Raw genomic sequence first — 20,668 nt, forward strand, 5'->3', positions numbered from 1 at the left:
GTATTTATTATAAACGATTCATCCGTTCACATCATTATGTTTTATGAATTCATTTGCAGTTGTAATCTTTAATCAAACAGTTAACCTCCCCCTCTTCACTTTTGGTCAATTAGGTCATCACGACGGTGGGACTGCGATGACCGCAAACTGGATCTTTTGCAATCAATCTGACCCCATTTTACTTTCAACGATCCAATCAGTGGAATCAAATCCCGCCCTATATATGTTTTTCTAATTTCATAAGTTGTTTCACTCTGAAATATGTTGCGATACATAAGGAAAAGCAATTGCTACCTCCGTTTCATGCCGACTTTAAGGGGAAATGAAATCTCGCCTTTTCAGCTACAGTCTACCTCACTGTTGTTTTTGAAAAATGCAGCGAAAACCGGCATGAACACTGTGAGAAGAAGAGGGAGTGGGGAAGTGGCAGAGCACGAGAGAAAGGGATCTGATTCCATATATTATACAGTCTATGGTCATTACACGAATCATACTTTCATGCCACATCAGTTTTACAAAGACCACTAAATGTAATATGAGTATTCGGTCACACTTCAGTATAGGGGGCTATTCTCGCTACCATTAACTATGACTTTTTCCCCAAAAAAATCTTTATTTGTTTCTTATTAATAGTTAGTAAGGTAGTTGTTAGGTTTAGGTATTGGGTAAAATTAGGGATGTAGAGCTCCAAATGGCCATCCGTGCCTGTTTCTGTGCTCCACAATTTCAACAACTGTCAAGTATTTATCACAGTCAGTGGAGAAGCCCTTCCCCCACATATTTACGCATTTGTAAGTTATAGTGTTTTCACATAAAATTATACTTTTATATATAATGGAGAAATGTCTTCTCATTGGTCAAGAAAACACAGTCTCGTGAATAATTATTAGAAACCCACACGTCATCAACGTACTATTATACATCGCCATGTCACATCCTTTGACATTGTGCGGATGAGGATTTTAAACCCTGAAGGCCAAAATTAACTAGATTTCTCAACTGTAATAACTTAGAGTTGCTAACATTGTTTTCAATGATGTGTAACACCACCAGCTCTGTTAACATCTAAATAAGTGTTTGAAACATGGTTCAATAAAAGGAAGGAAGGAAGAAGGCGGGAACCGGCGAACGTAAAACAGACAAACATCACAATCTCACTGTACGGTAATACATTGGCATAAAGTCCACGGCACAATATTTATTGCAATTTTTTAAATGAAAAATGATGACTTGGAAACATGCCATAAGGATCATATTTACTTTATCCTTTAATCATAACTGTTGCGTAGAGGTATGAATTATAGGGACGGGTCAAACAACCTTAAAATTCCTTTTATACAATAAAACAACTGCACCAGAGGGACCGTGCCAAAGGTAACAGCTATTATTTTGGTAACACTTTTCATTAAGGTACCCTTTATGAAGCATTTATAAATGTGTTCATTAATGATTAATAAATGCATTATAAATCAGTAATAGCAGCATGAATAAAAATATTCTAACGAAATACCTGCCAAATAGTGAGCAGGTATAAGAAAAACAACATAACACCCTACAGCGTCCAGTCTGACAGCCTATATTGCAAACAACACCAAGATAATAATGAATCTGCTTTCGAGTCAAATAAATACATTTATAACATATAGTTAAACATGGCTCAGTATTTTAATGCATTTGTAAATGACTTATTAATCATTAATGAACACATTTATAAATGCTTTATAAAGGGTATCTTAATGTAAAGTGTTACCATTATTTTTTTTCTAACATTCGCTATGTTAGGCCCAGAAGACCTATTGTTTCATACAGTCATGTGACCACCATAATATTGAGACTTGAATTTTTCTATTGCTATAGCACGATATCAATACTATTGCTACATCCCTATGACAAATGAATCCGTATTGATGAAAGCCAGGTGAAATACACTATAGAGTAAATTTATACGAAATGGTCAACAGGTCGTGCCCTGCATACAGGTGCAATCTCACGAGACATTTCCATATTGATTCGGCTTTGATAACGTACCAGACATTTGAGTTTCACCCCAGGCGTCGTCCTCCAACCAGCCTCCATTTACACCTCCCTAAACATACACGTCCACTACAAGCTATTCATCCACACTTTAGAGGGATTATAAACAAGCCATCAGACGCCAGTCAGAAATAAAATTGCATATCAGCACAAAGTATTTGGCGGGCTGCTGTTCTGATATTGACTTTTTGTACCCCTTTAGCTTTCACAGCTGAAATTGCTGTACAGCTTTATAATAGACCGAGCCACAGCGCTGTAAGCGGGTCAGCCAATTATTATTGCAGCTGCCGCACGCACGCCTTTGCTATGGATTTCACAATGCTTTTCACATCACCAGCTGAAAACCACACTGCCGTTGTGAAAAAAGGAAAAATTTAATCACAGTGCATGATATACAACAGACTTAAAGAAAACAAGAGTATGCATTTTAATGGTAAAACATCTTAAATTGAAAGAAAAACATTTTATTTATCCTTTTTGAAATCACACAAAATTGTTTTTTTGCTGTCGTGGTATGAAAACGAACACTGCAAAGGTTTTTAAAACACTTTAACAAAATAAATCAACAATAGCAAACATTATCGAAACAACATCGGGGTGAATAAATGACCTTTATTCTGGTTTGTTAAAGTAAGAGATGCTCGCTCTACATCTCAGTGTCTCAGTGTTGTTTTTTCATCCTGTGACGTGGCCTTTTGCAAGCATTTAAGAAACCTCTTAGGTGTCTGCGGTGTCAGGAGCGATGACTCGAGTTAGTGTTTGGTTGAAAAGTTCACTAATGCCCTCATCTGTGCATGCATAATGTTTGCTCTTTCGGTCTGCCGTTGTTATTATTCTACATCTCTGCCCTCATCCATATGCAAACATTTAGGATTTGCTATGAAGCTCCGTTGTTCTGCATTTCCCTTTGTAAGAGTAACTGGCGTGACAAGTAAGGCACGTGCTGTCCGATTTTGCCATTGTGCTGCATCTAATAACTGACAAATTAAGCGTTGAAGACAAGCGCACTGTCTGCGTAGTGACTGGGGGCGACGTACAGCTGCCGCTTTGCATAAGACGTAACCTGTGCACTCGCCATGCCGTCTCCGGCACGAACACAGCAGACCGAACTAATGCGCTGCACTCTGCACTGCCGACCCTTTAAATAAGCTGGCCCCCTCTTATGTGTCGTATCACTTTCCTCTCCCTGTCTTCCCTTCAGCTTCCATTGCAGGTTTTATTTCAACACACCACCCCAGAATTCATCAGGCCGAGCGTATAAAGTGTAAATGTGTGATTGTGACAGTGCTTGACATAAATCAGCGGCGGCAGGTTTTGAATGTGAAAGATATTTATGTGACGGGAGACAGGAGCGGGGATGAGTCAGGGTCCGCTCACAAACACCTCCGTAATTGCTCGTAAATTACAGTGTTTCATGTTGATAGATGGCTGAGACTTTGATGAGTTTCATCTTTCCATCAGTGTGAAATACTGGAAGGCAGTGAGATGCTGCTGATGTCATGGGAGAGTTATGGGGCTCTTACATTCTTTGGAGCGCGACGGGCGATTACTGTTTGGAGAATTCTATTGAATTTATTTGTATAAAGGCTTTTTTGCACGAACTTATTATATTTACATTTGCGATTTTAAGCGGTAAGAAAATCTATGTGTTTTATTAGGTCAGTATTCTCCCACTGGTGTCGTAGTGAAGAAAAAATGCTCAGCCGATGAGCCGCGCTGATTCTCCGGAGATTCAACATAATGGGCTCCCTTTACAGAAAATGTAAATAATTTGTAGCAGGGTCTTTCAGTCTCTATGATGTCCTGTAAGATATGTGTGATTACAACGTGCGACCATTATAGGATTTATGAGTGTATTTCTTTTATATTAGTTTGTATCCTAATGGAAACAGCACTATTGCTATTAAACAAACGCCTTACCATAAGTGTAAATAGGATATCTTTTGCGCTTCAGACAGAAATGATACATGTAACTTAATGTGCAGAGTGTTTAGAAGAGGATCCTAAACTTTGAACACTGCCTGGTCTTCAGTCATTCAATCCAACAGATAATTCCAGCACAAACTCACTTGTGTTAATTTTGGTGTGGGTTGTTTAGGACAGTGGTTCTCAAACTGGGGGCGGTGGCCCCCTGGGACGCCCCAAGATGGATATTTGATCAAACATATAGAAATTAATCATAGATTTAATTCAATCAAACATCAGAAAAGTAAAATCCCCACCTAAAAGAATTATAACTGTATAACTGAATATGTTTTTGGTTGCATTACAATTATGAGTCTTTATTTGGGACTTGCATTCTACTCAAGGGTGGCCTTATAATTTGAGAACAACTGGTTTAACATTAATCTATATGACATCTAGGTTACTCAGTTGGCTTAGAAGTCATTTGAAATCCATTCACATTTTTGAGGTATTTCATTATATACAGTTCATCATTTTTGCGAATCTTAAACGATGGCTTTTCTCTCTTCCGCAGTCGATGGATGTATAGACTGGTCGGTGGACCTGAAGACGTACCGCGTGTTGGCCGGAGAGCCGCTGCGGGTGAAATGCGCTCTCTTCTACAGCTACATCCGCACTAACTACAGCGTGGCCCAGAACGCCAAGCTGCGACTCATCTGGTACAGGAACAAGGGTGATTCTGAGGAACCCATCATCTTCTCGGGTCATCGGCTCAGCAAAGAAGGAGATTCCATTTGGTTCCGCTCAGCGGAGATGGAGGACAACGGATTTTACACTTGTGTGCTCAGGTGGGTCATTAGCAATTTAGATTTCAAACCGATGACCAAATGTGCTGTGGCGTGAAACCATATTGTCGCAGGCTTGTTTTTTGTTGTTGTTTTTTCAAAGACGTCCTGGAACATAACCTAAAACAGCACCGAGGCAGATGGGAGGTGACCCAGAATTACCATGCTGAATAGAAAGATGAAAACGAGGAGATGTCTGGCTCTATATCAGCATCATTTGAATAAATAACACCACAGTGCCTCTACAGATGTAGGATTTGTTTCTGTGATGATTTACCCATTATTATTTTGTAGGTGTTACTATTTTAGAAACAGTCTAGCTCCAAACTTTGGAGATATATAGGAACCCTATGACAGTCAGATGAAAGATGCTTATTGAAAATGACATAATGTGACACTGTCATCTCCTGAAACCCACACACACTATTCAAGATCATTCACGTACATTTAGTCATATAACAGACGCTTTTATCCAAAGCGACTTACAAAGAGAGTCATCAGTAGTGCATTAAGATCATTTAGCCTTTACATAACATTTCAGATATAAACAGATGTTTCTATACATTTATTTGTGAGATGTTTCTCTGCAGTCTTTCATCTTCATCACACACATCCGTGTGGTCATGTGGTTTACTGTAAGACATCTTTTTACTGCGCACCTTAATGCACTACTAATGACTTTGATAGTTGCAGGCAGTCAGCCCAAATCATTTCATTTCTTTCATGAACAAAGTTCTCAAATAGTGTTTGGCAGTGTTTGAAGAGCTAATTCCCTTTTATTAAATCGACCTTAATAAGAGAAGAATTAAAGTGTGCAGGTCAAACACAGCCTGATTTCATTGCCAATTTATCACTATAATAATTTATCATAGCATCGTAAAAAAGACTTTATTAAGACTTTACTAAGAACAATATCAATGCCGCTGTATGTCTTCATTTGCGTGCCATCTGTCCTAAACAGGATGCCGGATTACAATCTTTCTTTCCTATGCGTTGGAAAAGTTTTAGAAAACTCAAGTTTTGGATACATTATTGTTATTTTACCTCTTTATGTGCCTTTTATAATGTTGAGATAAGGTTTATTTGTAAGGGTGAGATCAAGTGTTTTATCTACAGTATATTGTGATATAATCGTAATTCCTGTAAAGCAAGGGTCTTCAACTACTTTTCCTTGAGGGCCAGATTCTAAAAGTATAAATGGGATGCGGGCTAGTTTTCATCTCCATATCCTCATTTCTTCTGTAATTTAGTATTTCTGTTATTTATTGCATTTTGTTCCTTTTATACTGTTTTTGTTGATGTTACTTTTAGATCATATATTAAAACATGCAGTCAGATATTGCATGTGACTTTTTATGATATTTAATAAAAGGGATTTTGTCTTTATAATTGTATTTTATGTTCCTTGATGCATTAGTTTACCCAAAGATAAAATTGCTGTTAATAGGATGGACTGGGGTGAGTAAATTAACAGCAATTTTGGTTGAAGTAATAAAAGTCAAATCAATGAAACGCTAATATTTTCAGCACAAAAGTAATCCCTGCCCCTTGTGACGTTAAACTGGCGTCTTATAAAAAGAATCAGTGGATCTGTGCAAAAAACTGAACGCCAACCGACTGCCCGTGGCCGATTATAACGATGCAAATACGATGCGTTTTCTGGACAGACGTGAGTATTGTTATGAATATTCCTTTTGTGTTGCATGTTGTTACGGCATGGAGACACGGAGAATAGGAGGTTAGAAATACTATTAAGGTTTATTGAACATAAACGTAAAACCTCGCAGAGGAGGATTAAGAGGCACGGAATCTTGAATCCAGGGAGACAATGGAAACAGGAGATGAAGACGACGAGACACACTGGAGACTTGAACACGGGAAAGTCATTGAAGAGAGTCCTTGTAGTAGCCATAGTGCAAACGATACCGGACGGTGACTGCGTGTTTGCGTGCTGCTTAAATAGCGATGGTGATGAGGTGATGATGGTCTTCAGGTGCAGGTGATTAATACTCAGGGGAGGTTGCTCGTGATGCTTGTGAGTGTGTGGAGCCTGGCGTGTTTGTAACATTACCCCCCTCTCCACGGCCCGCTCCTGAGGGCCGAGGACCCCGACGACGTGGTGGTCGACCTCTGCCTCGAGGTGCTGGTCGGTCAGGGTGAGAAGCATGGAAGGCCTCAAGCAAGTTGGGGTCAAGAATGTCATCTCTGGGTACCCACGAACGTTCTTCTGGACCATAGCCTTCCCAATCGACCAGGTACTCGAGACGGCCACCACGCCGCCGGGAGTCCAAAATGTCCTGGACTAGATAGGCCGCACTGTCCTCCAAGATGAGTGGTAGGGGGGGTTCCGGGGTTGCGCCAGACTCTGGGGAAACAGAAACAGAGGGGTGGTAAGGTTTGAGCAGTGACACATGGAACGTGGGGTGAATCCGGTAGTGTGGTGGTAATTGGAGCTTGTAGGTGACCGGATTGATCTGCTGGATGATGGAAAACGGGCCAATGAACCTGGGACTCAGCTTCTTACATGCTTGACGTAGGCGGATGTCTCGAGTGGACAGCCAGACCTTCTGCCCAACCTGAAAAGGTGGAGCTTCTGATCGGCGGAGGTCGGCTGTCATCCTACGTCGGCGAAGGGCACGTTGGAGTTGTTGATGTGCTGAGTCCCAGACCCTCTCACTCTCCCGGAACCAGTAATTGACTGCTGGGACATCTGAGGACTCTCCGTACCACGGGAATAAGGGAGGTTGGTAGCCGAGTACGCACTGAAATGGAGTAAGACCAGTGGCAGGTTGGCGTAAGGAGTTCTGTGCGTACTCGGCCCACCCCAGGAACTGGTTCCAAGAGTTCTGGTGACCGTGACAGAAGGTACGTAGAAAGCGACCGATCTCCTGGATCTTCCTCTCCGTCTGCCCATTCGACTGAGGATGATAGCCCGAGGAGAGACTGACGGTCACACCCAGGAGCTGGAAAAAAGCCTTCCAGACCTTAGAGATAAACTGGGGACCTCGGTCAGAGACGATGTCTTCTGGAATGCCGAAGTAGCGAAAAACGTGATTAAACATTAGTTCTGCCGTTTCCATGGCTGTGGGTAGTCCCTTTAAGGGGATCAGACGATAGGATTTCGAAAATCGATCAACCACTACCAGTATACATGTATGATTCTCGGAGACGGGGAGATTTGTGATGAAATCCACTCCTAGGTGTGACCATGGTCGGTTAGGAACGGGGAGAGGAAGAAGTTTTCCGGAGGGAAGATGGCGAGGACTTTTGGACACGGCGCATTCCTTGCATCCTTGTATGTACCTTCTGACATCAGATGCCATGCGTGGCCACCAGAAGCGTTCTTTTAGCAGTGAGAGGGTTTCATTGACCCCCGGGTGACCAGTGCCCAGTGAGGAGTGAGAAGAGTGGATGAGATTCTTGCGATGAGTGCGGGTGACATATTGTAATCCCGGTGGACAGCCCGGCGGGGTGGAGGCACTGGAGGAGGGTAGGGTTTCATCGGACCAGACGATAGGATTGACGATGATTTTATCCGGGAGTATGGGTTCGGAGTCTTTCCCTTTCTCTTCCGGACTGTAGATACGGGACAAGGCGTCTGCCTTAACATTCTTTGTTCCGGGACGATACGAGATGGTGAAATGGAACCGGGTGAAGAACAGCGCCCATCTAGCCTGGCGCGGATTCAATCGTTTTGCCTCCCGTAGATATCCCAGGTTCTTATGGTCGGTGAGGACGATGAAGGGGTGTTCAGCACCCTCCAGCCAATGCCTCCATTCTTCAAGAGCCAGCTTGATGGCGAGAAGTTCCCTGTTACCGATGTCGTAATTTACCTCCGCCGGGCTGAGCTTGCGTGAGAAGAAGGCGCATGGATGGAGTTTACTGGGGTTCCCCTGCTGCTGGGATAGGACTGCTCCCACTCCGGTGGTTGAAGCATCTACTTCCACAACGAAAGGGATTTCTGGGTTGGGATGGACGAGGAGGGGAGCAGTAGTGAAGGCAGTCTTTAGAGCTTCGAAGGCCTTCGTGGCTGCTGGGGACCAGGACAGAGACTTTGGTTGGTTGCGAAGAAGATGGGTGAGGGGACTGGCAATGGAACTATAACCTTGGATGAAACGTCGGTAGAAATTTGCAAAACCGAGGAAACGTTGGAGTTGCTTGATATTAGTAGGAGGGGGCCAGGACCGGATAGCCTCCACCTTCCCCTCGTCCATCCGGATGCCACTGTGATCAATTATGTATCCCAGGAACTGAACTGAGGGCTGGTGGAATGAACATTTTTCTGCTTTGAGAAAGAGGTGAAAGCTCCTCAGTCGTTGGAGAACCTCCGCAACGTGATGGCGATGGTCGGCCAGGCTCCGGGAGTAGATCAGGATGTCATCGATATAGACTAGAACAAATTTCTGGAGAAACTCCCTGAGTACCTCATGGATGAAATCCTGGAATACGGAGGGGGCGTTGGCCAATCCATATGGCATTACCAGATACTCGTAGTGCCCGGTAGGTGTTACGAATGCGGTTTTCCATTCGTCCCCCTCACGTATCCGGATGAGGTTGTACGCGCTGCGGAGGTCCAACTTCGTGAACACAGTGGCACCACGGAGATGTTCTAGCGCGGCTGGGACGAGAGGAAGTGGGTAGCGGAATTTGATGGTGATGTTGTTGAGAGCTCGGTAATCGATGCAGGGTCGTAATCCTCCGTCCTTCTTGGCCACGAAGAAGAAGCTGGAAGCAGCAGGGGAAGTTGACGGACGAATATACCCTTGGTTTAGTGCCTCTTTGATGTACTCTGCCATGGCCTTCTCCTCCGGACGTGATAATGGGTAAATTCTTCCACGGGGCACTGGCTCACCTGGTAGCAGATCAATCGCACAGTCCCATGGCCGGTGTGGAGGCAGCTTGGAGGCACGTGTGGGGCAGAAGACGTCGCTGAAGGAGGCGTAACAGGCTGGAATATCCACTGATCGCTGTTCCACTGGGCTCTCGATCGAAGTGGAACATATCGACAGGTTCGTAGGACGTGGCGTCTTTGGAACAGGGAGAGAGGAGAAGCAGTCCGGGAAGCAGTCGTCGCCCCACTTCAGGATTTCTCCCGTCCTCCAGGAGATGACAGGGTTATGCTGCTCCAACCACGGGCGCCCCAAAATAATGTCAGCGGTGGATTCCTCCAGAACCAGCAGGTGTTGTTGTTCTTCATGAAGAATCCCCACTCTAAGCTGTAGTGGTCCTACGGATTTCCGTACATTCCGGCGGCTGAGAGGTTTTCCGGTTATTGAGTGGACCTGGTAGATAGTCGGAAGGGCTTTGGTTCTGAGCTTGAGCTGGCGGCAGAGGAGACCCGAGATGAAGTTCCCGGCTGACCCAGAGTCAAGGAGAGCGACAACTGGAATAGAGACATCGGCAGCAGTAAGAATTACAGTGGTTGTGAGTGGTTTCATCTTTTTAAGGGACGGAATGATGGCACTCACCAATGGACGAGGAGGGCGGACGGGGCATTCTGTGATGGAATGCCCCGGTGTTCCACAATAGAGGCACAGCTTCAGGGTCAGCCGCCTCTGCCGCTCAGACATGGAGAGTCGGAAGTTGTCCTCATTTATGGAGTTGAGGACTGGTTCTGGAGGGCTGACAGGCTCTGGCAGGCGGAGGGATGAACTGCTTAGCGCTTGGTCCTGGAGTTCTTCCACACACGACTGCATACGAGTGGCGCAGCGTATAGAAAGCTGGATGAACTGTTCTAATCCGATGGTATCCTCGTATGCAGCGAGATGCAACCGCACCCGAGAATCCAAACCTTGCCGGTACGTGGTGATCAGAGACTGTTCGTTCCACCCACTAGAAGCAGCCAGCGTGTGCGAAACCGGATGGCATACTCCGTGATAGGTAGCGCACCTTGCTGGAGACGATAAAGTTGTACTGCCGAATCCCATGAGGGTCTTCCAAACACCTCTTTGAAATGGATAATGAAACTGGAGAAAGAGTGGGTAAGCGGGTTGTCTTGCGACCAGAGGGGTTCTGCCCACCGGAGAGCCAGGTCTGAAAGTTGAGAGATAATGAACGCTACCTTGGATCGCTCTGTGGGGTAAAGGTGCGGTTGTATCTCCAGGACCAGCGAGCATTGCAGCAGAAATCCGTTGCAGTCCTCCGCCTTACCAGAGAAGGGCGCCGGTTTGGCCATGGGACTGACGTTCACCGGAGGCGTAGAAATGGTGACATGGGTGCTCGGTGGTGCTGGTGCGGGAAGAGACGTGGTAAGGGTTTGACGAGGGAGGTCGACCCAATTCTGGACAGGATCCTTGAAAGTTATGTCGGCACTCTGTTTTCGGTCCGGTATTCTGTTACGGCATGGAGACACGGAGAATAGGAGGTTAGAAATACTATTAAGGTTTATTGAACATAAACGTAAAACCTCGCAGAGGAGGATTAAGAGGCACGGAATCTTGAATCCAGGGAGACAATGGAAACAGGAGATGAAGACGACGAGACACACTGGAGACTTGAACACGGGAAAGTCATTGAAGAGAGTCCTTGTAGTAGCCATAGTGCAAACGATACCGGACGGTGACTGTGTGTTTGCGTGCTGCTTAAATAGCGATGGTGATGAGGTGATGATGGTCTTCAGGTGCAGGTGATTAATACTCAGGGGAGGTTGCTCGTGATGCTTGTGAGTGTGTGGAGCCTGGCGTGTTTGTAACACATGTATTAGCTATTTTGGAGATTTTAAAGATGTGGGGTCTCCGGGCGTGCATTTCTTAAAGCACACCGCTCTTAAAAGTCTCTCCACTTATTTGAAATGTGAAGGCGGGCCAGATGAAGATGATTGGCGGCCGCATTTGGTCTGTGGGCCGCCAGTTGACTGTAAGGTTTCGATTTAAATTTGATTGTAAAATGACATAATACGAATACAAATATTTCTTTATAGTCATGATCCCTGGGCATTGTGAAAAAAATCTCTGAACGATAGGTTAGTGTTACTTCTGTTAGTGTACACACCGAAGACAACACAGTGAAACTGCACACATACAACTGCACCGTTGAGCTTTGTGTCATTTATTATTTGAAAATGCACACATGTTTTAGGAAATGTAGACTTCAGTGACAAAGTCCTTCAAATAATCCAAATGAAGTACAAATGAATGTGGAAACGTTGTACACTTAAATATGTTTCGCCTCTGACTTTCTATGGAGCTGTTGCCACTGGTGAATTGTTAAATGATTAATTCTTCATTGTTAAATGATTAACTGTCAAATGAAAAAAAAAACGCTGTGATTTCATCAATTGTGTGCACACAGGGATTTTCTGACATTTCAATCTGTTCACACACCACATCACACAAATCCCTACAGAAATTAAGCGGTTGCAATTGATAGAATATGAACATGCTGACAAACATTGTGTTGTGTTTTTGAAATAGATTGTAAACCGCAGGACACATATAAGACTTCAGCGAATGTAAGAAGTGCATCGGTTCACCAGCGTAATTGAGCCGTTAAAGAAGTGCCACAAAGACTGTTCACTTAAATGATGAACGTGATACTTTTAGCCCATCCGTCTCTTGTCAATTTGCCTACAGGGGCAATGGATGAAAATGACTTTTCGCATAGCTAAAAGTGACACGTTCATATTAAAGGCCTTTAATAAAATGATTAGTTAATTAAGCCAATGAACTCTTGCATATTCTTAGCACATAATGATGGATTGGCAGAATGACAGATTGGTGTTAGTACCCAATAATATAGTGCATAACCTACTATATCTCTTCTCCAAAGGTGTGTGGGTTGCTGGCATGATGACATTTTAAACACTTTGACATTATACCCCTCTCAAATTATTATTATTCTTTTTCTGGTGTGTTGGACAGGCATTTAAGTATATTTATCCAAACTGACTAAATAGTTTTGTCAGACAATTTCAATGAAATCAGTTTTGGTTTTTAGGGTTCAGTTTTGTGTAACTTCGTTGTCTTCGGATTGTAAATATGATTCATGACCGTTCATTTGGTAATAATTCTTAATGACCAACGACAGACACAGATTTCACGATGAAGCAACTCGTACAATACTTGGATCTACTACTTGAATTAGTGACTTGTGAAAACAAAGTACCTACCTCTATTTAACCTGAGCTATACTGGGGTTTAAATACACAGAACAAATCTGAGGTAAACAGGAATACACAAAACAAGATGGCTAACATATGTTTATGATTATAGTTAAATAGTTTGACATGAAACGTAGAAGACTTGTAACATATCCTTCAACCTATATGACCATCACTTCCCTCAAAAAGAACCTACATGAGTATAAAATATGCTTTAAAAAACGTTTGTCTCAATGTTTTGTGGAATTTATGCATTTTGATAGCATTATAAAAATCATGGATTTGATCCCCGAGAGCACACATACCGTAGCATACAAATCTATACCTTGAATGCATTGTCACTTTTTAAACCTGTCTGCCAGGAACCTAAATGTATAATCAAATGTAGATAATTGCTGGCGGTGATAGCCCTGTGGTTAGTGCGCTGACATATAGTGCCAGTGCACTTGCGACCCGACCCAAGTGTGATTCCCGTCAGGAGGCTGGTCCCTCTCCCCTGTCTCTATATTCAATGCTTTCCTGTCTCCTCTCCACTGTCATATGGAACTAAAAAGCTACCCCCCAAAAAAAACGATTAAATGGGCAGTAAGGAACCAAATTATCCTACACACATATACACACAAATGCCTTTACATTCGTAGCAATGGTTAAGCCTAAATTCATGATGTCACACACGACATGACACTGTTCTTTCTTTGAACATTTCTTACACAAGCTACTTTAAAATGTACCTACAGGTCTTAACAATCTGCTTGCCCATATAGACTATATATGTTTGGAGGAGAACAGGCTCTGCAATAGAATTGGGCTGATATGATCATATTTCTTTGATTTAGTAAGCACGCCAACATTTGAAATAGCCCTGCAGGACACCCACACAGTAATGCATTACATGAATCATAATGCTTCACAGTCTTTGAAACAGAAAGCATGGGTCATCATTTCATAGCTGAATGATGCAACAGACATCGGAAATGTGACTTTCAAACAACCAATTGCCATTTAAAGAGCACATTATTTGACTAGCATGCACTGACATATTGAAATGTTATTTTAGTGCTAACAAAGTGGCCCGGATTAAGAATTCAGAGGCTCCTGGGCACAAGTGTCTTGTAGAACAACACACAAGGGTGACCACCCGTCCCGCTTTGCGTTGTACAGCACAGCATCTTCACCCCTTGTCCCGCACATCACATATGGAGAAAATCTCACTCATTTTCATCGGTTTTTCACCATTGGTGGTTTTTAGTTGTCACATCAAGAAAACGCATCCTTTTACACGAAACAAATATAAATCAAACCATTGTTCGGGTGGCGATCCCTATGTCAGCTTGCTGGATAAGTCAGTAAAACATCGTAAACTGTGTGGCTTGGAATATGTTTATAGGTTGTGGTAAGCGAAATAATGAAATGCAAGATTTTACACTACATTTTAAAAGAGAATATTTCTCAATATTCATTCGTTCTTTATTCCTTCACTTTTCAGCTTTTGAAAAGACAAAGTGTACAACCATAGTATGATAAATCCGCATCTGATTCTCAACATTTTAAGAGACAGTTAACCTTAAATTGAAATCGCCATTTAATTTGTTTTATGTTAGATAACATGGTGTAGTTGGAATAGACTTAATAACCAATTATTTTTACGAGCTAAAATATATAAAAATGTTTTAATTCTGTTATTATATCACAGTTCTACGCTCTTTATAGTGATGTCCCACATTGTCCCACACAAACGCATTACCTGTCCCACATTTGGTACATACAGGAGAACATTGACAAGTTAAAAACTTGAATCACAACCTAAAGGACAATATCAACACCTGTACACATCCTCCATCCATTGTAACAATGCTTTCCTGAACAAGCAGCAACTTTAAGACTATTAAGTTGTAAGTTCCAAGATAGTAAGAAAGTCTAAAAATTTCCTGAAAGAGTTCGCAGACTTCTTATCGGACCTATTGGTTAGCGTTGATAAAGTACTAATTGTCTGAGATTTTAATATCCATGTAGATATTGCTAACAATGCAAATTAGCAGTGGCGTTTACAGAACTACTACACTCATTTGGAGTTAGACAACACATCAAAGGACCCACTCATCGATTTAATCATACACTAGACTTGATTATATCTCACAGAGCCGTTCTAACCAATATAGATATTATACCTCAAAGCGACGATGTCATCGATCACTATCTTGTAACATGTACACTGCAGGAATTTCGCAAAGAGCTTGCCAGATTTGACTTATTTAATAACCATACCAATAAATACAGAATCACTCCATGACATGAACAGCCAATTGTGCACTATTTTCTCCAATACATTAGAAGCTGTCTCCCCTATGAAGTCAAAAAAGATTAATGAGAAAAACATGGCACCATGGTACAATAGCACCACTCACGCCGTTAAAAGAGAAACTGGAGCGCAAATGGAAACAAACCCAATTAGAAGTCTTTAAAATTGTGTGGAAAGAGAGTGCTTTTATTCATGTTATAAAAAGGCACTAAAAGCAGCAAAGGTTGATCACCTCCGTAACCTGATAGAAACTTAGAAAAACAATCCAAGGTTTTTATTTAACACAGTTGCTAAATTAACAAATAAACAGACATCACCTAACCTGGTTATTCCACCGCACCTTGGTAGCAATGAATTCAGAAAATTCAGAAAACCGAAACCATATGAGACAAAATAGTAAAAACTTTACCTCCAAGTCTGTCCTATGAATTAGTACCAACCATCGCCCCAAAATAAAGGTTACAGTGTTTTTCACCTATAAAACAGGAAGATTTAATTAAACTTATTGCAACATCTTGCAACGTCCAGACGTGAACTGCGATTCTCACGGCGGTCTGGGCAAGCATGGCTGACATCTCCACGTCGTCCTCGTCCTGTGCTCGGGAGCTGCAGGGAGTCTTCAGCATCTGATGTCAGGAAATCGCCACCCGATGTTTCAACCGAAATCTCATTTTCTGCACGCCGTGGTGTGGATCTTCTATGGGACTGTCTGGCGACGCCCATAGGAGAAAGGTTTGGTGAGTGTGACACCAAACCTTTGTTTTTTGCCCGCTGTCGGGCAGGAAACAAACGTTGTTGTGGGCCGTGTCCAAAACGAATACGACCAGCCGTGACCGCAATACCGTTACCACGAACGCTACATTAGCATGCCGGTGACCAAGACATGTGACGCAGGTATCGTGCCTGTCTGGCTCGAGGATGGTGCGGTCGCACCCAAGACTACAGCGGCGAGACATGGCTGACAACATGTGCACGCTGCAGGAGAATTTGCTCTTTTAGAAATATGTTTTTTGAAGACACCTCCGACCAGCTACTGAAACGCCCAGGGGAATGGCAAATGACAGGAGGGGTTCCGCTGCTCTGTGTCGTAGATCCAGTAGGAAGAATCGAAGAGCGTTCAGCATAAGCCTCGCAGGTTTTGAAGAACAAAAAGGTGAATGAATGGGCACATTGTTCATTGGCCTTTTCAAAGTAGAATCAGAGATGATAGGTTCTCGAGTCAGACCCCAATCTGTCAGTCTCGACACAACATCGAGACAACGACAGAAAGGGAAACACATTTTTGTGTGCGCACCTCCATGTGTGGGGACCATGAAGTGAGTGTTGACATGTCTGTCTGACATAAATATATTACAAATGTTTAGAATAAATGTTTTTTGCATTTCAGTGTCAGTTAATATTTATTTTGGACTGGGCAGAACTTTTCAAAATCTACTAGCTGCAGCATACAAAATAGTACATGAAGGTAGAGCAAAGGTGACGTCTGGGGGTCCTTACACAGTGTCTAGACCCGACGCGACAGACGCGACTTAACATGACAAAAGACATTGGAAACGCATTAAAAGCCATTATAATTTCAAACTTTGTCCACACTGGATGCAGCGTGATGCGAAAAACCCATTAAGAACAAGCAGGTTGTCGCGTCTGGTGTAGACACAGTGTTAGCAAACCTTTGTGAGGGGCCTTTATCATAATAGTTCAAATGAGATATAAGCATGACTGCATACATATAAATAAGAAATACAAAATAAGAAATCAATTATTTGATTGACATGGAAATGATGAATTCCCTAAAGTAATGTGTGGCGCTGCAACCATCTGGCTGTCAAAAAGAAGTTATAACACGCAAATGCGTTGTGATTTAAACAAAAACAAAAAATGATAAATGTAGTTTCAAGAAAGCTAAGCCTACGAAAACACATCAATAATTCTCTAAATGCGATGGCACGAACTAAAAATGACATATTATCATGGGCAAACAAACTGCAGTGGACAATAAGAGTGATTTTTAATTGGTACTCAAGAGGGCCGCCTGGTGGTGCAGGGACCCTAAGCTACTTGCGTACTTAACATATAGGAATATATACTGTATATATAGTGTTTCTAACACATTCTTTTGAAGTATTAGATGTGATCATGTGGTGTTGAGCATGAGCTAAGGGATTTCTGTCTGATGTGATTTGTGTTGTCCTCATTATCAGCATGAATGGACTTTAACTCCTGCTGGATTCCCTTAATTGTACTCGTTTGGTCTTTCCTTTGGCGACTCCTGTTGAATCTCTCCTCATCACCACTACAACACTGAATGAAAGTCAATGCAATGTCAGCAGGTTTAAGATTTGAAAGACACTGTTTCTATTGTCCCCTCTCAATGTCACGGGGGACAGGACAAGACGCATTTACTCCAGCCTGGGGTCAGAAATGACTCCATTGATCCACGTCACCGAAGATGCAATCGCTCAGTGTTATTCATGAGTCAGCATGTTCGCTTCACTCCTACTAGTAATAGTCGTAGTATCTCAACCTGCACGAGACACACTCAGAAATCATTTTGTGTTGACTTTTAAATGTGAAACTGATACACTCGGGTTCTGAGTGTTCCATTCATCATTGGATTTACCGTGAGATGACGTCTGGCTTTAAACATCCAATTTTCAGGCTTTTCTTCAGGCAACGTCGTGAATCAGGGAAGATTGTTTTACATATCTGAATGATATGCATATATAAATGTTTAACGAGACATGTCCTGTGTGTGGGAGACGCACGCATTGAGCGTCCCTCGTTTCATCTCACCACAACATTCTGTGAAAAGCTCTTAATGAACTTGGCCTCGCTTTACATTTGTATGCTGATGTGTTCTCGTTTGCCTTTTCTCAGATGTGTATTTCATCATTAATGGATGCCTTTGAACGTCATGACATGAGTTTTCAGAGGCTTTTGTAGCAGATTAACACAACACAATTCTCAATTAATCAAGCTGAGCGTCAAAGCAGGCCGGTGGTGTTCTGGGAAGAGATGAGGATTGTGATGCTACACTAATATATTTAGGCAATAGGACACAGTGCATTACCGCTGCATGATTCTACCGCAGTTCGAGCCGTGCTAATATACAGCCGTAACAGCACGATTGTGAGTGTGATGTTGCTTTTATACCACAATGAAAAAGTATGCAAATAAGGCAAATCAAGCAGTGTCCCCAAAGCTTTCTAATCCCACAGATCTGCTACTGCTGCCATTACCAAACTCAAATATATCACGGTACAATTAGCAATGAAATCTTGCACCATTTCCGAGATACCAACCGTACATTTTTTGAGGGGTTATTTCATAAGTTCATAAGGGGATCTATAAACTAGTGTGATTCAAAGCATTGACAAAATTTAAATTTAGAAGTTTAAAGCGTTCAAAATGAACAATCTCTGGATTTTGCCAGGATGGGTCATTGATAATGACATCGTCCTACACTTCAGCTTCGATGGTCAGATTCCGGAACAGAAATGACGTCAACACATCAAACAAAGCCGTTCAGGTGTCAAGAAAGACCATAACAACATTAAATTGTACCTACAACAGAAGTTCTGGAAAATCTTTTGAAGCTTGAACTCATAAAAATACAATTGCTGTGTGTTCACAGAAACTCTACGTACTGTATGAAGGTGTCCATGTCGCTGACAGTGGAAGAGAGTGAAGAGGGTCTCTGCTTCAGCAGTCGAATACGCTATCTGGAGAGGGCAGAGATCACCAAGAGCAAAATGATCACCTGTCCTGACATTGATGACTATCTCGCACCCTACAAGCAGCCCATCATGACCTGGTACAAGGTACAGAATGAAAACTTCTATTACATTGAAATTTGCACGAGCTATACACTGTACAGTTTAAATGTACTCACAAATGTTCGCTTCACGTGATATCTGTAGGTTTTTGAAAGTTTGTAATAAAAATGTAGTGTGTTGCAAAGTGGCAACAGCTACTTGATCTGTCATCGTTGAAAGAAAATCCGCATTACAGTACATCTTCATTGGCTATGCATTTGTATCGGGACACCTGTTCCTTGAGATCACTCAAAGTCGTGACCTTGATGTTGTTAACGTCATGCTATACCAGTTGGCCTACAGGAAGACACAGCTGGGTATCAGCTTCTGTTGGTTCTTCACTACATTGCCGTCATCTTCATGTAGACTAAACATTGTGATATAGCAAAGATCCATCGCAAACGCTGTTACTCAATTTTGGCTCAGACAGGATATTTGTGTTGAATAATGCACAGTGCTTTGATATTTTGACGGATGGACAAAGAACTCCACAAATATGTTAAGAGTGATGGTTGTTTGATGTGTTTCTCCAGGAGTGTCAACGGAAAGACTGGAGGAGCTCAATAATCATCAACACCACCAGTCTGTGGATTCCTGAGGTGATGGAGGACGACGGAGGAAACTACACCTGTGAACTGAAGTATGGCAGTCGAGTCGTGAGACGGACCACAGAGCTCAAAGTCACAGGTACCTTCTGGAACTAAAGCTGAATGTAAACATGAGGGTCAATGATAGATTTGAGCTGTTTCACTGTGCTCCTATAGATATTCAATAGATACTGCACACAAAACCATTTCAAGTAGACCGATCAGTTCTGACTGACAAATGTCACGTTGGCTTTATGGAGACAAAGCTATTGGATGACTACAGTATATTGAGAAGCGCTGGGGAGAAACTTGTCAATTGATTTGGTTTGGTTTGTCATGTTAGCATGAATAGCAGTACTTGTTGAAGGATTTTGATTTAGTTTGAAGGACTTCAGGGCTGTTTAATCCAGGCCGTTTTCAACTAAACATGGAAAACGTTTTATGCAGTTTGGCTGTTCGTTTACGTGACAGACGTGTTTGGGGGACTAACATCGCCATCCACTGGCCTAGCATTCATAATACAGTGGCTTTATTCATTTTTCCAGATACTTGTTTTGACAGCGCTGTCGTGTGTACGTGAAACTTTTCAAAAACATAAAGGAAAAACGTTTCTGTTTTCATTGTGTAAACACGACCCAAGAACTCAGCAAACCGGATTTCCATGAACACAATTTTCATGCATATTATTTTCTTTCTCAGTTATGTGCACTGAATGTACTTTTTAAAATAAAAAAGACATATTTTTTAAACAAATGCTCTACCACTTGAGCTACACGCGTCATTGATGTTCTCAGTCATAATACATTAAATAACAAAACTCAAAACTCTGGCCCGTTGAGACCGTAAACCACAACAGCATCATCCGTATAACTGTACACAAAGAGCATTAATTCTGAACTTCTTCACGTGATATCATTATGATTTCCTTTCAAATCAATATCACTGTTCAGCCAGACAACAACTGGCTGTGACTCACAAACCCCAGTTGACACATTTCTAAAAACAAGCCTGTGTAAGGGTGCTGTTAGTGTTTAGAGATGACTAAGGTGTGCAAGGATGGCCAGATTTAGCTTTCATTGTCAGCC

At 42.3% G+C, this 20,668-nt stretch overlaps 1 protein-coding gene across 2 annotated transcripts in view; it reads left to right on the forward strand.

Annotated features, from left to right (window-relative positions):
• Positions 1 to 20,668, forward strand: part of il1rapl2 (interleukin 1 receptor accessory protein-like 2) — a 158,138-nt gene that overhangs the window by 100,665 nt on the left and 36,805 nt on the right. For both annotated transcript variants that reach the window (XM_079479137.1, XM_079479136.1), the window contains exons 3-5: positions 4,514 to 4,787; positions 18,816 to 19,002; positions 19,530 to 19,683. In XM_079479137.1, coding sequence (XP_079335263.1) covers positions 4,514 to 4,787; positions 18,816 to 19,002; positions 19,530 to 19,683 — 615 coding nt within the window. The remainder of the gene's footprint in view (positions 1 to 4,513; positions 4,788 to 18,815; positions 19,003 to 19,529; positions 19,684 to 20,668) is intronic.

The sequence above is a fragment of the Barbatula barbatula genome (genome assembly GCF_947034865.1).
Source record: "Barbatula barbatula genome assembly, chromosome: 18".
In the NCBI taxonomy this organism is placed as follows: Eukaryota; Metazoa; Chordata; class Actinopteri; order Cypriniformes; family Nemacheilidae; genus Barbatula; species Barbatula barbatula.